Source organism: Aspergillus homomorphus (assembly GCF_003184865.1).
Source record: "Aspergillus homomorphus CBS 101889 unplaced genomic scaffold BO97scaffold_23, whole genome shotgun sequence".
In the NCBI taxonomy this organism is placed as follows: Eukaryota; Fungi; Ascomycota; class Eurotiomycetes; order Eurotiales; family Aspergillaceae; genus Aspergillus; species Aspergillus homomorphus.
The window spans coordinates 149200-166379 of record NW_020291909.1 but is presented as its reverse complement, the minus strand read 5'-3'; the positions used below and the strand labels follow the sequence as shown (position 1 = coordinate 166379).

General features: G+C 53.9%; 9 protein-coding genes across 9 annotated transcripts; 5 read left to right on the top strand and 4 right to left on the bottom strand.

The window, feature by feature from the left end:
• Window positions 1-332: 332 nt before the first annotated feature.
• On the top strand, window positions 333-1106 carry BO97DRAFT_406253 (uncharacterized protein). Its single transcript, XM_025695380.1, has one exon. It carries the CDS (start codon window positions 357-359, stop codon window positions 654-656), a length of 300 nt encoding a protein of 99 aa, XP_025550459.1. The 5' UTR covers window positions 333-356; the 3' UTR covers window positions 657-1106.
• BO97DRAFT_100484 (uncharacterized protein) lies at window positions 813-1383 on the top strand. Its single transcript, XM_025689831.1, has one exon. It carries the CDS (start codon window positions 970-972, stop codon window positions 1312-1314), a length of 345 nt encoding a protein of 114 aa, XP_025550458.1. The 5' UTR covers window positions 813-969; the 3' UTR covers window positions 1315-1383.
• Window positions 1384-2939: 1556 nt separating this feature from the next.
• Window positions 2940-4123, bottom strand: BO97DRAFT_100480 (uncharacterized protein). Its single transcript, XM_025689830.1, has 2 exons — window positions 3804-4123; window positions 2940-3724 (listed from the first exon to the last, which is right to left on the bottom strand). Exons 1-2 carry the CDS (start codon window positions 4030-4032, stop codon window positions 3201-3203), a joined length of 753 nt encoding a protein of 250 aa, XP_025550457.1. The 5' UTR covers window positions 4033-4123; the 3' UTR covers window positions 2940-3200.
• A 1260-nt stretch (window positions 4124-5383) lies between these two features.
• Window positions 5384-6693, top strand: zrfB (low-affinity Zn(2+) transporter ZRT2). Its single transcript, XM_025689829.1, has one exon. The coding sequence runs from the start codon at window positions 5624-5626 to the stop codon at window positions 6686-6688; it is 1065 nt and encodes a 354-aa protein (XP_025550456.1). The 5' UTR covers window positions 5384-5623; the 3' UTR covers window positions 6689-6693.
• A 333-nt stretch (window positions 6694-7026) lies between these two features.
• On the top strand, window positions 7027-7980 carry fkbp3 (peptidylprolyl isomerase family protein FPR2). The gene is made up of 2 exons (XM_025692784.1): window positions 7027-7376; window positions 7556-7980. Exons 1-2 carry the CDS (start codon window positions 7135-7137, stop codon window positions 7722-7724), a joined length of 411 nt encoding a protein of 136 aa, XP_025550455.1. The 5' UTR covers window positions 7027-7134; the 3' UTR covers window positions 7725-7980.
• An 86-nt stretch (window positions 7981-8066) lies between these two features.
• On the bottom strand, window positions 8067-9188 carry BO97DRAFT_347433 (cytochrome b5-like heme/steroid binding domain-containing protein; the record flags this gene model as incomplete). The annotated part of the gene is made up of 2 exons (XM_025691854.1): window positions 8067-8726; window positions 8754-9188. 2 exons carry the CDS (start codon window positions 9186-9188, stop codon window positions 8067-8069), a joined length of 1095 nt encoding a protein of 364 aa, XP_025550454.1.
• An 827-nt stretch (window positions 9189-10015) lies between these two features.
• aspf4 (allergen Asp F4) lies at window positions 10016-11592 on the bottom strand. The gene has a single exon (XM_025695379.1). It carries the CDS (start codon window positions 11214-11216, stop codon window positions 10212-10214), a length of 1005 nt encoding a protein of 334 aa, XP_025550453.1. The 5' UTR covers window positions 11217-11592; the 3' UTR covers window positions 10016-10211.
• Window positions 11593-13635: 2043 nt separating this feature from the next.
• Window positions 13636-15067, bottom strand: BO97DRAFT_454167 (isocitrate lyase/PEP mutase family protein; the record flags this gene model as incomplete). Its single annotated transcript, XM_025699099.1, has 2 exons — window positions 14474-15067; window positions 13636-14415 (listed from the first exon to the last, which is right to left on the bottom strand). Exons 1-2 carry the CDS (start codon window positions 14606-14608, stop codon window positions 13636-13638), a joined length of 915 nt encoding a protein of 304 aa, XP_025550452.1. The 5' UTR covers window positions 14609-15067.
• On the top strand, window positions 14811-16825 carry hosA (histone deacetylase HOS2). Its single transcript, XM_025689828.1, has one exon. The coding sequence runs from the start codon at window positions 15271-15273 to the stop codon at window positions 16723-16725; it is 1455 nt and encodes a 484-aa protein (XP_025550451.1). The 5' UTR covers window positions 14811-15270; the 3' UTR covers window positions 16726-16825.
• Window positions 16826-17180: the final 355 nt, after the last annotated feature.

Below are 17180 nucleotides of genomic sequence, written 5' to 3'. Positions count from 1 at the left end.
TTGCAGTGGGATATTATTTGGGGCTTTCGGCTTCTGATTTGACACGGCGCCTGCGCTTTCTCCGACTTTCGAACCCATTTACTCGTTCGTACTCGTCCTAGGCTACTAGAGGTACTATCTAACTAGGGGTGGGCGCCTAAAACAACTCCGACCTAAAACCCAGGTCGCGGAGTCTCTAATCGACTTAGCGTATAGGCAGGCTGGAGGGGGGGGAGGGGGCGGGGGGGACCATGCATGCTCCTATGCTGTATCGAGCATGGCGCGCGCCTTGCTTTTCTTGCTCTCGATTCCTCTCTTTTGATCCTGGCAGTATTCGGAGTAGTCGGTTTCGACTCCGATGATATCTGTCTATGGTAATGGCCATGGATGATGATGATGATGATGATGGTGATGATGATGATGATGATGATGATGGTGATGGTGATGGTGATGGTGATGGTGATGACGATTATGAACCACTGACGCCAACCATGCGTATCCGCGGTGTTCCGGTCTCTGGGTCAGGTACGAGGGAGTCACCGTCGGAGGAGGCTGAGGTTCCTTTCCTCGGAATCCATACGGGAGCAACAATTACAAGACGGAATGGACCCTTATTGATGAGAAAACTGAGATCTCCCTGGGCCGATACCAATGAAATCATGGATTGTCAGTTCTGAAACCCTGGAAGGCGATGGAACGAACACATGGCAATTGGCAAAAACAGAAACATCATGAGAAGGATTTCGGTACAGTGGGTGGAGCAATGGTTCCAAGTGAACGAAATGAGATTCCCCACTGTTCATTCCACGCCGTTGGCAAAAAGTGGGAACACAGAGAGAATCAGCTTTCACGAAGTCCAGCAATGGAGGGACGAAGGGAGGGACGGGCCCCTGCGATTGCGGAGGCAGTGAAAATCATGGTCAATCATTATCTCCTCGGGTGGGCAGCAGACTAGGGCGGAAACGAAAAAGGACATCCATCGGAATTGCGATGGTCGCTGGTTCTGTCTTGTGTTGTTTAGTTTCTGCACTTCGTTTCCTATCACGGGTTTGGTGGGTGCGGATTCAGATCGGATTTCCTCTAGTCTTCTTGATCCGTCATAGCCTTGGAAGCGGTTATGATCATGTGCATGTCTTGAAGTGGGTACTGAGAGAGATTGCTGTCCCGAGTCGGTCTTTCCAGTTAGACACTCCCCCGAGTGTGGCACACACACACACAGCCATACTCGCTCACGCTCACTCAACCACACATTTACACTTCCTGACTCATCTGCTCTGCTGCACTACTCGTGCCTTTTATCGATGGGTGATTGGTGCCCTGCCGCGAGAACAATAATTGGTTAATGCAGGTACCATATAACTATGCACCTCGCTGCAACTCATGACAATCCTAATTAGAATTTATGCAGCCCCGAGTACGGGGTACTGACTGCGAGACAGACTCGGTCGATCCCTCCCCTCCCGCCCGAACTCACTTTCCTTTCCCTATCTATCTTCTAAAGTCAATGCCTAATATCGGTCGGTGTATTAGTATCCGCAACCGATGGGGAAGGGCACGCACGATCGCAGCCCATCTCCAGCGGTGAAGATCAATATCAGAAACAAATTGTTTCTGTCTCCGCTTCATGGAATGGTACCCGCCCTTCCAGAAGTTTTCACATTCCATGGTTCACCGCTCCTTTAATTAGCAGGGCAGATTCTGGAGAGACGACAAGATTCCGCAATGGGGTTTTGCTCTCTCTCTCTCTCTCTCGACGAATTAATATGGATCCATTTCGAACGACACCCGACAAGTCAACCTAACAACCCGCTGCGACTAAGTATCCTAGTCTACTTTCTACTTAGTACTTAAAAGGTGGGCTCAAAATGGCCACTAATTATCATGTAAATCCCGCTAGTCACCAGTCCATCGTGAAGCGGTCCCAGCCGCCAAGCATAATCGTGGTTTTCAATTGCAACCGATGATCCACTACGGCTGCCTCTTCTCGAGCAAGTGCGCGCGCGCGCATGAGGCCGTCCTTAACGGTGGGATAGTGCCATAGTCTAGCTTGGACAAAGATGCCGACATTCTCCATTCTTTGACGTCGAGATTCGGTAATTCCTGCTGAACTTGTACGACTGTCACGAGTGATCTCCATGATTGGGCTTTAAGTCTTGACTATCCATCCCGCAGGCCCCGTCGGAGCCGCCATGGAACAACCAAATGGAAGAATCCTCCGCAATTCGTTGGGCGTAGGAATGACTCGTAGTGCGTCTCTAAGTCCTTTTAGTTCTTTCTCCCTCCGATCTTGAAAGAAAACGGTGAGCCGAATTGGGAGGAATTCTGCGCCACTCTTCTGTTGGGGAGAAGTGGAACGGGATTAATTCGGGTCTATCCGGGATCAGGCTTTTGACATGGGTTATCAGCAAGCTGTGGATTCTAAACGCTTAACCATGAACTCCGCCCGGCCGCCAATATCCCGGACAACATTCCGTCCATGCCCTGTTCTCGGTCTCTAATTGCGTGCTATATCGACGGCTCGATATAGTTGTCAAAGAAATTGCAAGAACTTCCCTGTCCATAGAATCCTTAATGCCAGGATCTTGGCATATGCAACAAGCCGGAAGTTTAAACAGTACCACAGGCCCGACGGATGCATCGGGGGTGGTGTCACAGAGCGTCGCGCAACTAATTTCCGTACAGAGCGCCACAGCTGGCATTGTACGTGCTGAAACATTTCCGCCATGTTGGACAGGACCGACTCTGGCAGAGAGGGACTCGGTGCACAGCTAAGTCGGTACAGACAACAAAGAATGCAGGGTCATCAAGTGCAGCACCTTGAGACTCTGGGTTGCACAGAACCATTATAGACCACGGTAGAGATGGCCTGACAACTCCACAAATTGCTCATAGCACTATCGCCCTTGCTGCATAAACGGGCGCAGGGGTGTGTTTCAAGGTGACATCCAGGCTGCAGCACTGGGCCCCAACTAAATATTGTAGAGCTTGCCATCATGCCAGATGAACGTCAAGATCGTCCCATTCTGCTCGTGTAAGGTCACCTTCAAGGATTCCTGCAAGGCAGGGTTTCACTTCATACCCGCCCCCCTGCATTGATGCAAAGTCGACACGAACAAGATTGCACCTTCGGTCTGCCGACCATCGGATCCGAGTGCCATTGCTGTTCAGCTTCGGCCGATGAGCCTGCCTACCCCGCACATATTCAATCAAACTCTCTAGTATCACTCCTCAATCAGGTCACCTTGAGCCTGAGTGGAAATCCATTCTTCCATCAAAACCTGGCGACCAGGCTCTGAGGAACCAGAGGTTGCGCCTACCCTGTCACCTTTACGCGTGACGAGTAGGCACAGCACCCAGCCGTAGATGTTGAATCCCTCATAGTTCGTTTTGAATTGCATCTTTTTGTCCTCGGTCTCTGCTGCGTGCAGCATGGAGTCCTCATCCTTTCTCCGTTTTGACGTGCGTCGATCGTTTGGGGATGCGCTTCGCTCCTCCGTCGATCGCGGGCGTTTCCCTCCTACATTGTCTTCCCCCTCCGCATTTGCTTCTGGGATATCCTGCATCCGCAGGTTATCCTCATCATCGCTTTCGACCAGAATGTGGCCACCGGCAGTATCAGCAGCATCCTGAGCAGGCCACTTGCTTCGACCCGAGTTGTTTGCATCGTCTTCGAACTCCTTGTGTCGCGTCAATAGCGAGTGGCGTGTTCGAGATTCGCGAAGGAAAAGGGCAACTTCGAAGTCATCTGCATCCATGGCATGATCTTTAGCAAGTCCCATTTCAAACCCCGCTGGAGATTCTTTCCCACCGGATGATTACCATACCTTCTGCGATGACATCCTTGACGGGCTTGCCCTTCTTCCGGGCGAAGAGTCTCTCATTCTCTTCGCGTAACTTGGGGAGGACCAGGGGCCGAATGGCGGCGAAGATACGTTGAAGAACGGGGTCACGACTGCTGAGGAGCCATCGGATGTCGGAGGGATTTTCGAGGTAGATCCGGCACTCGAGCACGGTGTACTTGCTGATCCGGAGGTAGCGGCGGATCGGCGCCATGAGAGAGAGGGCAACGGTCACGGTCTGAACGTTACGGTTTCTGCGGTGGTGTCCGGTCGGAGGGAGAATGCTCTTCTGGATCAAATCCAAGATTAATGCCGATAGCTTAAGATGAGATGTGCAATATCTCTGAGCAAATGGAAATGAGTGCGTGGATTGAGGTCATGCGTGGGGTGAAGTTGTATGCGAAGGGTTGGCGGAATACGTGACGTGACCATGTTCGGGCTTCGGGGCTACGCTGCCAAGCTCGGCCGGCAAGGGCGGAAAGCCTGGGCATGCCACAAGGGCTTCGGCTATCTAAGTACTAGACTCACAGGACCTTGCACCCACAAAGGCTGGGGATAGAGTGATTACTAGACTGTGGTGGCCATTGTCACCTGTTATTTTCGGCTTGCCTACAATGCCCTTCCTGATGCTATGTCACCCGCAATTTGCAAGACCACCACTAGAATCAAACCCTGTCGTTCCCATGTGCAGGGTGCTCCAGAGAGTTTGACTGTCGTTGCATGATCACACCCCAGTAGTTCTTCTTATTCGCAACGACATGCTGGTACCATGACTGTGATTTAATCTTGACCGAATAGAGCGCTAGCTACCTTTATATATCTCATTGTAATGCATTGTACGGTACATGCACTGCGAAATGCCGTCATCGCTCACGGTTCTTCAAAAGCTATGGATTGTATTTGTATCCCTGCCGGATTTCTATTCGCCAGGCCTGGCACATAGTACCTGATGTATGTCACAGAGAAGATTGCTCTAATCTAATACAGACAACAGCAGCAGCAATACCTCTACATAATCGAAGCCATCAGTACATCTTATCATATCTCTTGCCCTGCACGTGACCTACCCCTCCCCGAGCTTGAACCGGACGAATGACAGACCGGAGAAAAGGAGGGTCATCTCGTCCGCAAGGTCCTCGATGGCCGAGAATTTTGACGTCGGTTTCCTCCAAGGTCCCCATCCACAGCAACATCGACCCGCACCTTTCCCAGAACGGAGTCGAATTCTTCATCGCCGCCACGATGGACTTCCTTAACCACCCCTCCCATCCGCCTGCTGATTGCGCCTGTATCACCTCAGGTGCGCCTGCTCGTTTATCGCTGTGACGTGTTGGTCTTTTCCGAGTCCTCAGACCATCTCAATCGCTTCCCGAGTCACGACATCTGCATCTCCCCCAACGCTGTGCTAGCAAGGTCCCCATTTGACGTGGGCATTCTTGACTAGTCTCAAGGACCTTGGGGACTGTCGACGTGCCCGCTGGCAACCGCACAACCGTATTTCAAATCCAAGAGCGGGGACCGAAGGAAAAGGCCTTTAATAAAGAACGCGGACCTTGCAGACGGACGCTGGCAGCATTTTCAACCCTTCACATTCCTCCTCCCACGTGCCCATTGACGCCCTCCATAACCCTGTCACACGCACTCGGCGATATCATTGGACTCCATAAGGTGTCACTGGCTTTCTAGCTGTCGATCTATCCCGTTGAACCTAGTCCCTGAAGGCGGGCCCGTGCCATAGCACCCAGCACAGGCCCACGGATTTTAAGTCGCAGGCGGATTTGAAAGGACGTTAGAGGGCACGAAGAATGGACTCTCTTCATACCCTCATTGCCAGAGACGATGGCTGCTCAACAGGCAACGAGTACGACGGCCGGATGGGCCTGCGCATCTCCTCCATCTTTGTGATTTTTATTGGCTCCTCGTTCGGTGCTATCTTCCCCGTCTTTGCGCGGAACTTTGGAGACACCAAGCTGTCAAAATGGGCCTTCTTCGCTGCCAAGTATTTCGGTTCCGGCGTCATTGTTGCCACGGCCTTTATCCACCTGCTCGCACCTGCCGAAGAGGCTTTGACGAATGAATGCCTGACGGGGCCGATCACAGAATACGCTTGGACCGAAGCTATTGTGCTAATGACCATTGTCGTGCTATTCTTCGTGGAACTCATGGTTATGCGCTATGCACGCTTCGGTCACGGCCACGCTCACGACTCGGACAGCGAAGACGATGACAGCCACCACGTTCATCACCACGCCGTGGCAGAGCAACCTGTCCCTGTTTCCGAAGACTTCAAGGGCCATATGCCGGGAGAAGACCATCTCGGCCACTCGCGGGAGCATCACGACGTCGAGATTGGCAAGAACAACTCGCACCTTGAGGAGTACATGGCTCAGTTGACATCTATCTTCATCCTGGAGTTCGGTATCATCTTCCACTCGGTGTTCATCGGGTTGACTCTTGCGGTCACTGGGGCCGAATTCGTCACATTATATGTTGTTCTCGTCTTCCATCAGACTTTCGAAGGACTCGGTTTGGGATCCCGCCTCGCTACGGTACCATGGCCTCGATCCAAGCGATGGACTCCTTATCTGCTGGGCCTCGGGTTTGGCGTGTCCACACCTATCGCTATCGCCATTGGGCTGGGAGTACGCAACAGCTACGCCAATGAAGGTGCCACCACTCTTATTGTTAGCGGTGTCTTCGATGCGATCTCCGCCGGTATCCTGATCTATACGGCGCTGGTGGAGCTCCTGGCGCACGAGTTCATGTTCAGCACGTCGATGCGCAAAGCCCCGATCCACGTGGTACTCTCGGCCTTCGGGTTATTATGTCTGGGAGCGCTGCTGATGGCGCTGCTGGGTAAATGGGCATGATGCATGATTGATTAGACCTGTATATATATAGAGTTTTGTTGCAAAAGGTGCTTATTGTATATGAGCGCGTACATAGAAATAAAGCCGGACTTTAAATTCTGTGACACTTTCAGTAGCAGCATCATCTCTGTAAACGTTATGTGCATACGCTCAATTGAGCAATCCCCCCTCACCAGATAATTCCACAGCTTCAGCGCTGACTCTACCCGCCGTGCACGTAAACAGGCAAGGTAGGCAACCAGTAGTACTACTCTTGCCGCGGCGTGCTCTCCGAGATCCATTTTAAAGTTCCGTCCCGTACCCGCCACCCCCGCCCGAGTCGTCCTCCCTCCGGAGAGCCTCCCCAACAGCAACGTAACCCATAACTCGAAGTCTTCCCTCCCCTCTCATCTTTCTCTCTCTACAACCCACAAACCTTCACCACCCCCGAAAACACAAAAATCAAAATGCGTCTCCCAATTCTAACCCCCCTCCTTACCCTCGCCCTCGCGACCCTCACGACCGCAACCTCTGAACTCGGCATCGAAGTCACCCACCCGGTCGAATGCACCCGCAAGACCCAGAAGGGCGATACCGTGCACATGCACTACCGCGGTACGCTCGCGGCCGACGGGTCTGAGTTCGACGCCAGCTATAAGCGCGGCCAGCCGTTGGTGTTTCCGCTTGGTGCTGGGCGGGTTATTAAAGGGTTTGTTTTCTTCCCTCCCCCTTCCTTCCCTTTCCTTTCCCTCGATGGTTTCTTTTGGACGGTGGTGGAGGGATCGCTTCGTGCGTGATGCTGGGGATCGCTTCGTACAATGGTGTTCAGGAGACGGTGGTTGTTTTGCTTATGAAGGAACTGCGCTAATCTGCTATTTCTCGTGATAGGTGGGACCAAGGTCTGCTCGATATGTGCATCGGCGAGAAGCGCACGTTGACGATTCCCCCGGAGTTTGGATATGGGGATCGTGGCGTGGGACCCATCCCTGGTGGGGCGACGTTGATCTTTGAGACGGAGTTGGTCGGGATTGATGGGGTGAAGAAGGATGAGTTGTGAGTTGGGGAATGGTTTTGAAAGGATTTGGGGAGGGCTGGTTTGGCCTCATGCTTGATACGTCTTGTTGGTGTGGTTAGAGGTCCATTGACTGGTTTGGATCTATGGTACTATGCGATGCTTGTTTTGAGATAACTCCTGTGTTTGGGTGTTGAAAATAGGAGGGGAAGAGGGTCCTGCGCCGAAATAGAGTGATGTTCAGATGTTGTTCTATCTATATGGAAGTGTAGATATATACGGTATTTCACAAAGGTAGGGTGGGCGATATGCCATATTCCGCCCCACCAAGTCTCAAGTCTAGGGGTATCATCATGCAAAGACACAGTGAGATTCTCCAACACGACCTCAATCCATCGCGTCCAACTGGTTCGTCGCTTCCGCGCTCTCGGTCTCCGCCACCAAAATCCCGACCAAGCACTCCCCGAGAATCGCATCCCAATTCACCCACGGGTGGATCTCCATGAACAGCTTCCCGGAGTCCTTGCCCACCCCGCGCAGCAGTTCCCCCTTTCCACCCGGATGGAACGGAAGGTACGGGGTGATGTTGTAAACCTTCCCTTGGTACGACGTCCACGCGTCGGCTCCCTTGCGCCCGTTCTGCGCCTTGAGCATCGACGGTGTGACCCTGATCAGCGTGGGTGGCAGATTCGCGCCGCGGAGATTGTTGTTCGGGTTGGAGGTCAGCGCGGCCCAGTCGAGTGGTGAGAAGCCTGGCTGGAGGATCGGTTTCTTGGATGACGATGAGGACGGAGGCTTCGCGATCAGCTTGGTGGGCGCGAGAGAGCTGCTTGGCGGTGCGCGCAGGGAGGAGGCTGCTGACGGGGGCGGGCGGAGAGACCCCGCTGTACCGGCGTTGGCGTTCGGGCGTGGGGGGTAGCGTCCTGCGGTCAGAGAGGATGGTGCTCGCTGTGCTTGCTGGGATGCTGTCGGACGGAGTCGGGGGAGGGGAGGCGGAGGCATGGAGGTGGTTTTGGCAGAGGTAGCAGCGGAGAGGGTCGAGGAAGGCTGTGAGGAGGGAATGATTTGTGGAACCGGTAGTGGTGGCGGAGGCATCGAGTTCTCATTTTGAGGGTTGAGATTTGATGTCGCTGTCGCTGTCGCTGTCGCTGTCGCTGTTGCTGCTGCTGCTGCTGTTGCCGATTGAGAGGTTAAGGGGTTTATCGGTCCATTGTTGTGGGGTTGGTCATCATGTTCCGCGACCGCCGATTTGGGCTCGCTGTCGAGCTTTAAAGAAGGTATCGCAATAGAAGGTACGTTTGTTGCAGAGGCTTTAGGGGTGGTTTGGGATTCTTCCGTAGATAGATCAGGCTCGGACTGCTCTGTCGCATCCTGGGTGCTATCAGTGATGGGAGGCTGCGCGGATGGTTTCTCGGGCTGAGGAGGCTGAGGCGCCCAGGTAGAAGGAGGATGTCGGTAAAGAATAAAACATGCAGTCGCAACCAAGGTCGCGACCCCGACCCAGCCCATGCTAGGCAGTAGTGCAATATGGTGAGCCGTAAAGAGGAGGAGGAAGAAGGAGAAGACGAAGAACAACATGCGGAGGGTAAAGGCGAAAATGACGCCGAGAAGCCGGCTATCGGCACGTGGTCCCTGCGTCCCCTGATCGCCGCCTCAGGAATCCCTCGACGGCCAACACTATCGCTCATATTACTAAACGCTACCACTTTCGTATAATAAGGCAAGGTACTCTGCAGCTTGACTTCTGCGCTTGTTACAAATAAGTCGTCATGATCTTGGGAGTCGTTACTCGTAGGTCTGATAATTAGAGCTGACTGATCCAGTTTCACGGGCATATAATTCATGGTCCTCAGGTCGCTCTGCTAATCCCACTTGGACGAGGCTCTGTGGTCCTCGGGATCGAAAAGCAGAAATGGAATTAACTAGGGGAAGGGTTGGTGGAATCCGAATTGTAGAGGCTCCATACGACACTTTCAGGTGTTAACGCCACATTGGTTTGTTGGTTGCCTTTGATTGAAAAATCCTATTTGATTCATGACTAGGGCTATTCATGGAGAGGAAGTGATTGTGTTACCTGCTGCTAAGTCTGAATTATGAAACACGACAAGGCAAGAGACGAGTATCAGAGTGACAAAGGGCTTTGTGTGTGGGATTGTTCATCAAAGACAGTTAAGCCTAGGCAGTGAGGCCCAAAGAACAAAGGTGCCGTTTGATGGAACAAAGTGCATTGACTACAGAAAGAGACAAAGCAATGATGTGCCTTGGGACTCGGTACCGATGGTAGCACTGAACCAGGGCTCATTTTGAGGCCATACAGACTAAAACAGTAAGGTATCGTCCAATCATAGAATAGATACGATGGTATTTGTAGGTATGTACACTCGAAACTGAGAGAGATGGTGTTGGATTGGTGTTCACAGTAGTTCACGGCAAAGCACACACGTTGATAGAATTTCCAACCCAGCCAACGGAAACCATAAGGGGAATCTGAGAAAGAAGGAAAACAAAATCATATCACGAAGGGGGAAAGATCTAGTTGTAGTCGAGGTCGACAGTCAGACGGACGGACTCAGCGTTGGAGTTGCCGCCAATGCCGTCCTCATCGGCAAGGTTGGAAGTGTAAGCGTTGATCACGGAGCCGAGGGCGTTGGTGATGGTGGAGCACTTGTCACCGGTGTGCTCGCAGATTCTCATACCCTGGACTTCGTGGCCAGCGTTCTGAGCCTGGATGGCCGACACATCCCAGCCGGACCAGCCGTTGTTGCTGGTGTTGCCGAAGTCGAATTCACCCCAGGTGCAAGAGTAACCGCCAAACTCGTCAGTGGGAAGAGTGTCGCCCTTGGAAGCACCCCAACCACCCTGGGAGTCGGAGTCGAAGGCGACGTAGCGGGTCTCACCGGCCTTGATCTTGAAGGTCAGGGCCGAGTTGCCGTACCAGCCGTTCAGGCCACCGTTGGGACCAACTTTGTTCCAGAACTTGACGATCCAGTCGTCCTCCGAGCTGCCCTCGAAGCGGACGACGTACTGGTAGAGACAGGCCTTGTCCTCGCTGACCTCAATGATGTTGCTACCCCATGGGGAGCCGACGTTGCCGGCGTAGTAGATGGCATCGGTGGTGCGCTTGGCGTTGGACTTGGCACCGAAGCCGGCGCGGGAGTAGCTCGACGAGGTCGCAGACCAGGACTTGCAGGTGCCGTCGGCGGAGGAGACAACCGAGTCGGAGCTCGAGGCAGAGCTCGAGGCAGTGGCAGCAGCGCTGGCGACAGCGGTAGCAGATGCACCGACGTTAGCGCTGACCTCGACGGTGGCAGAAGCGGCAACGGTAGCGGCAGCCTTCTTTTCCTCAACGGCGGCCGTGGCAGAGCCAGACCAGTCGTTCACCCAGGACTGGAGGACACCATCGATGACGGCGTAGACCTCGTCACCGGCGTTGCGCTTCTCGTGGTGATGGTGGCGGCGCTCATGGCCGTGCATGCGAGCGACAGAAGAACCAGCCGTCAAGGCGGTCAACAGAAGCAGGGAGTTCTTGAGCTGCATTGCGAAGATTGATGGATAGTGTTCTTGGGAAGGGTTTTCTTTTTTTGGATATGGAAAGAGATGCGGGATGAGGGTATCACTGGTGGTTTAAGTTGTATCAACAATCGAGACCAGGGCACACGCAGTTGAAAGAGTGATAGGCAGTTCAAGTGAATAAGGAGTGACAAGAGCAACACAATAATGAAGCTCTCAACCTGAAACAAGCAATCGACAAAGGAGTGTGGGATGCGAGCACCTGGAAGAAGGATGGGAGGGAAAGAAGAAAGGGAGGAAAAGAAGGAAGGAGGAGGGAGAGGGGGGAATAGAGAAGTTAAATTCAAAACCGAAATTGAGCGAGCATTGAGCCAGACTCTCACCGTCCAGTTGGGGATGGAGGGATGGGGAGTTCTGTTGGTCGAGATGAAGGCACACAACACCGACAATTAAATGAAAAGGGGGGCCGGTTCCTGAACTAAGTCGCTTTCTGAGCAGCCATTGGCGGTAAGGCCCACTGTAACCGCGGTTTGAGACCCAGATTTCCCTGGATTGGCCCTGCCGATCCGCTTCCAGTATGATACCGTTTAGATTACCGTGCCTGGTACCTTACATGATGGATGATGGGTGGTGGTGATGCTGAAGATGTACGGGGTACACTGCGCAATGGGAGTGTCTGTCACTCAGTCAGACACTCCACCAGCAACGCAAGGCCTCACCGTCTCTCCCTTCCTCCCTCCCTTCCTCTCATCGCCCCGTGAGATCCCCACGATCTCTCTCTATCGTTCCGACACGTCATAATCTTAACAACAGACAAGTCACTATCACAACGGCCATCCCAGATGCCTGATTGATTAGATCGGGGACTGGCTGCTTTCCACTAAGTGGAATGCTGCCCGATCTGAGGAATTCCACCAGCTCAAACCATATCGCACTGCTTATCGATACGTCCCTGCTGAAGACTCGCAGCCTGCAAGTGCACTGTAACTTCATCATCCCCTGCGAATCCCATCTTCCCCTCACCTTCTCGTGTCCACAGACGGGATGTCAACAAACGGTGTGCTGTACACCAATCTCAACGGACTACGTCAAGGCCCACGACGGTCGCCGCGCTGGCTTTTCGGGCAACCGATTGATGATGTCAATATCTACAATGCAATGGAGGCATCGCGCGGGAGGGGGGCGTGATAGAGACTGTGTTCAGGCAGGGCTCGTGGAATTCCCTCAGTACAGAATGAATGAGTCCGCGGCGTATCAACTTGACACATACACTGCCTATACTCGTACAGACTGAACAGTCCGATTGCGATCTATTCTTGCTCATTCAATATACAACCAGTTGGGGACTTTCCCCAAGAGAATCAAGAGTCGGTGCGCCGCGGTCGTGTTGCCCCTTCGTGTTGCGGAGGGGCCTACAGCACTAAACTGCCTTTGTTACAGTATGGTTGGTAATGTGACAGCCTAGACGCTGAACACGAATACCTTCAGGGCCTTCCAGGGACTTCAGGGTCTGTTGCCCCTCCGTCCCTGGATGCCATCACTCAAGCCAACCGGCGCCAGTAGGACCCTGAATAGCCCCCAAATCGAGAAACATCTGAAACGAACTTCGCGGCCAAGTGGCGGCTGCAGGAACAACATTGTGGTCGGCGGCGAGCGCAACAACACAAACAGAGCGTTACTTGAGCGTGTGTTACCCGTACGAAACGGGCCATAGAGAATTGAATTGAATCGGTCGCCCACTATGACCAAGCCCACAGTCAATCGCCACTCAGCAAGGTTGGTCCGTGAAAGAGCGAGACACCAATTCAACTGGTCCAAAACTCAGATTATCCACCATGCTGTGTGACCGACAATGGTCTGGATCATTTCTTCTTAAAGCACGTGCTTGTCGAGGGACTACAGAGGCCAGTAAGTAAACAGTGATTCCTTGGGTGGTTGCGATTTGGGTGAGACGGAACCAGACTTGCTCAACTATGGAACTGCTGCTCGAAACTGCGAGCCTTTTTTTTCGGCGGTCTAAGACTGACAGGAATGGGAAGTCTGCCAAGTTGCCTCGCCCCTGATCCCTAAATGGCATGATAGTATGATACACTCCTTTTTCTTGCCTTGGAGCCTCCAAATTTAGAGTGTTGCCTATCCTGTTTGAGACGATGCTATTCCTGTCAAGGAGAGCGACTCGTCAGCTCTTCTGCGATCTTCCACCCCGTCCCGTGTCAGGTGATCGATTGGCTGAAACGATCTTAGTGTAAGTGCCTAGAAAAAGAGGCATCCGCCGGCTTCCGTGGAGAACGCTCATCCACGGATTCTATGGTATAGTCCCTGCCAAATAGGCCTAGCATGCGTCAGCAATGGTCACTTCATTGCTATCTAACAGTATATTCTGATGCTCTATATAATTCTCTAGGTATGGTAATCATAACAGACATAACTCAAAGGCGACGACGGTTTACTTTTGCAGCTCAACCCCTCCCTCGAATGCAGCGCCTCCCGCCTCGGCGTCGACCTTCATACTCTCGTCCAACCCGCAGACACGGAACAGCATTTGTGGTGTCATCTCTTCGCTCAATCCTGGAATTCCATCCCTCTTGAGTTTTTCCATCGCCTCCTGCATGGCCTTGTAAGCAGGACCAATCGCTGCGAATGGGAAGATGATGATGCGGAATCCCATCTCCTTGGCCTCCTGCGCCGTAATGTCCGGCGTCGCTCCATGCTCGACCATGTTCAGCAGCAACGGCCATCCGGCCAGGTCCTGCACAACCTGTCGAGCCATTTCCTTGGAGGTGATTCCCTCGAGGAAGCCGACATCTGCTCCAGCGTCGCGCGCCGCCCGCAGTCGCGCTATACTCTCTTCATAGCCGCGAACCTGCAGAGCATCTGTCCGCGCGATCACCACGATATCGCTGCTGATCCGCTGACGGGCTTGTACCGCGGCGCGGATCCGCGTCACATAGGTGTCCTGGTCCACAAGGATCTTGCCTCCCAGATGTCCGCAGCGTTTTGTCTGAACCTGATCCTCGATGTGGAATGCAGCAACTCCGGATCGCGAGTATTGTTCTGTCGTGCGGGCGACCATGATCGGGCCGCCGTACCCAGTGTCTGCATCGGCAATGACGGGCGTGGTGGGGGACAGATTGGAAATCATCTCGGCATTGGCGCGCATGTCGTTGAGGGTGCAGATACCCAGATCCGCATGGCCATGAACGGAGGCGGCCGTACCGGCACCCGTCTGCAGGAGCGTGTCAGTGAAAATTGACTGTTGCCGCAGGGAATCTGTTGCCACTTACCATGTAGAGGGCGTTGAAACCGGCTCCAAGGGCAATGCGCGCGGAGAAACCATCGTACACGCCGGGAGCAACAATGAACGCTTCCGGGTTTGCGAGAGCCTGTCGCAGGCTTGTGGCTGCGGTTACCATAGGCATGATGGAGTTGGCGGCTCTATACACGAGTAGATAGTGGTAGCGTAGAAAAATGTCAGTGACGTCGCCACGTCAAGCCGGGTGTCGAGGGCGACTGAGTGGGCTTTATAGGGCGTTGATCCATTGCCCGGAGCTCAACGTCGCCTCACCGATACTCGTCTCGAGCCACAATGAATCTCTAGGACCCATATTTCTTCACGGCAAAGGCAGACTTCTAGAAAATGTCATTACTACTGAACCCGACATCGGCGGATGTTAGGTAATCCCTCGGCCAAGTTTCGGACTTGAAACAAGATGCAAAGGGCTGGCTTTCGGCAGATACTACCGACCATACCGGAAGGATGAAGTCTTGAAGGTCTTTGCAGTTCGCCGATGCTTATCGATGCTTCGGTTCGGCTCGGCTGTATGTATGATTGAAGACTTCCGCGCCGTGACATCGGGACTCTCCAGTTGGCTCACCTCTGGGCCGCAAGGTGATTGCGGGCTTTTTCTGCCGCGATTCAACCTCAGCTCCGCTCCACTTCTCTCTCCTTCCCCCTACTTCGCCGCATGCAATTCGCCTCTGCTTCCCCTTGGGTGCAAGCATGATCTGAAACCACTGGTCTCTTCAATTCGATAAACCTTTCCCCGCCCTTTCTTTCGACCGTTCCTCGACAACCATCTCCATGGCCCGCTCCGCCATCGTGCAAGAGTACGCCCCTCCGACCTCCGCTCCCACGCTTTCCGTTGATCGCAAAGTCACCCACGAACGCCAGCAAAATGGCGTCGCTCGTCCTCAAGGTTACCGCGTTTCCTGGCATGCGAACCCGGCCGTCGAACTGCACCATTTCGGCCAGTCACATCCGATGAAGCCCTGGCGGCTCACTCTGACCAAGCAGCTCGTGATGGCGTACGGCATGCACCATGCGATGGACCTATACCTGGCGCGCAAGGCCACTTACGAGGAGATGGAGGAGTTCCATACGACAGACTATCTCGACTTTCTCCGTCAAGTCAACCCGGGAGATATGGAGAACTCCGAACAGAGCGAGAACATCGCGCGATTCAATTTTGGCGACGACTGCCCCATCTTCGACGGCCTGTACAACTACTGCGCGCTCTACGCTGGTGGCACGATCGACGCGGCCCGCAAACTCTGCAATAACCAGTCGGAGATCGCGATCAATTGGTCAGGAGGCCTGCATCATGCCAAAAAATCCGAAGCCAGCGGCTTTTGCTACGTGAACGACATCGTGCTCGGAATCCTGCAGCTCCTCCGCCTCCACCCGCGCGTCATGTACATCGACATCGACGTCCACCACGGCGATGGCGTCGAGCAGGCCTTCTGGTCCACGGACCGCGTCCTAACCGTCTCCTTCCACAAATATGACAAGGACAACTTCTTCCCCGGCACCGGCGCGCTCGACAGCACGGGTCCCACGCACCCGCTCAACCCGGGCGCGCACCACTCGATCAATGTGCCCCTGCACGACGGCATCGACGACGACAGCTACATCCAGCTTTTCCGGGACGTGATCGGCTCGTGCATGGATGTGTACCGGCCCGGCGCGATCGTGCTGCAGTGCGGGGCCGACTCGCTGGGCTGCGACCGGCTGGGCTGCTTCAACCTCAACGTCTCGGCGCACGGCGCGTGCGTCGCCTTCGTCAAGACCTTCAACCTGCCGCTCCTGGTCGTCGGCGGCGGCGGCTACACGCCGCGCAACGTGTCGCGCGCCTGGGCCCACGAGACGTCGATCCTGCTCGACGCCCAGGACGTCATCGACCCCAACATCCCCGACACCGTCACCTTCCGCAACCACTTCGGCCCGGACTTCTCGCTGTTCCCGCCGCTGTCGGAAATGCGCAAGCTCGAGAATAAGAACCCTCGCTCCTACCTGGCCGGCCTGCTACAGTCCGTCCGCGAGCAGCTCCGCTACATCGAGGGCGCCCCCAGCGTGCAGATGAGCTTCATCCCCCCGGATATTCTGGGCCTGCGCGAGGATACCGAGAAGGATATTGAGGAGGAGACGGCGCTGATGGAGGAGGAGCGGGAGGACCGCGCCGGCGGCGGCAGTCTGAACAAGGCCAGTCGACGGAGGGAGTTGGAACGTGCGGCGGGACAACGCGGGGAGTCGTATTAGTGCTTGTATGGGTCAAAATCGGGTTGCCGCTGATAGGTGGGTGGCTGTCTTTTTATTGACTGCCCACGTGTATTAAGTTGGGGTTATTGGATGTTTTTCTTCTTCAGTTCTCGGCGTTGCTGGGGCTCATCTGGGATGATGGAAACGGCGTTTGTGGTTCCTTGATTGGCTGTACGGATGGTTGATGAGGCAATGCGATTTACGGCATATGCAGTGCAGATGGGTTTTGATATCCTCCTTGTGTCTTGTATAATACTTGCTTAAGATTTGGAGATTTGAGTAACAATTTAAGATTGATAGATGACAGCCGGCTAGGCTTCTCTACGTTCGGGGTTTTATCCAAGTTTCTCGGTAGAAGAAATTCCTCGTTCAGTCTATGGCCGCCAGCTCCGATACAGCGGTGTATGGCCACAGCATATTAGTGGCCATGGTAGAAGATACGGCGCATTGATGAT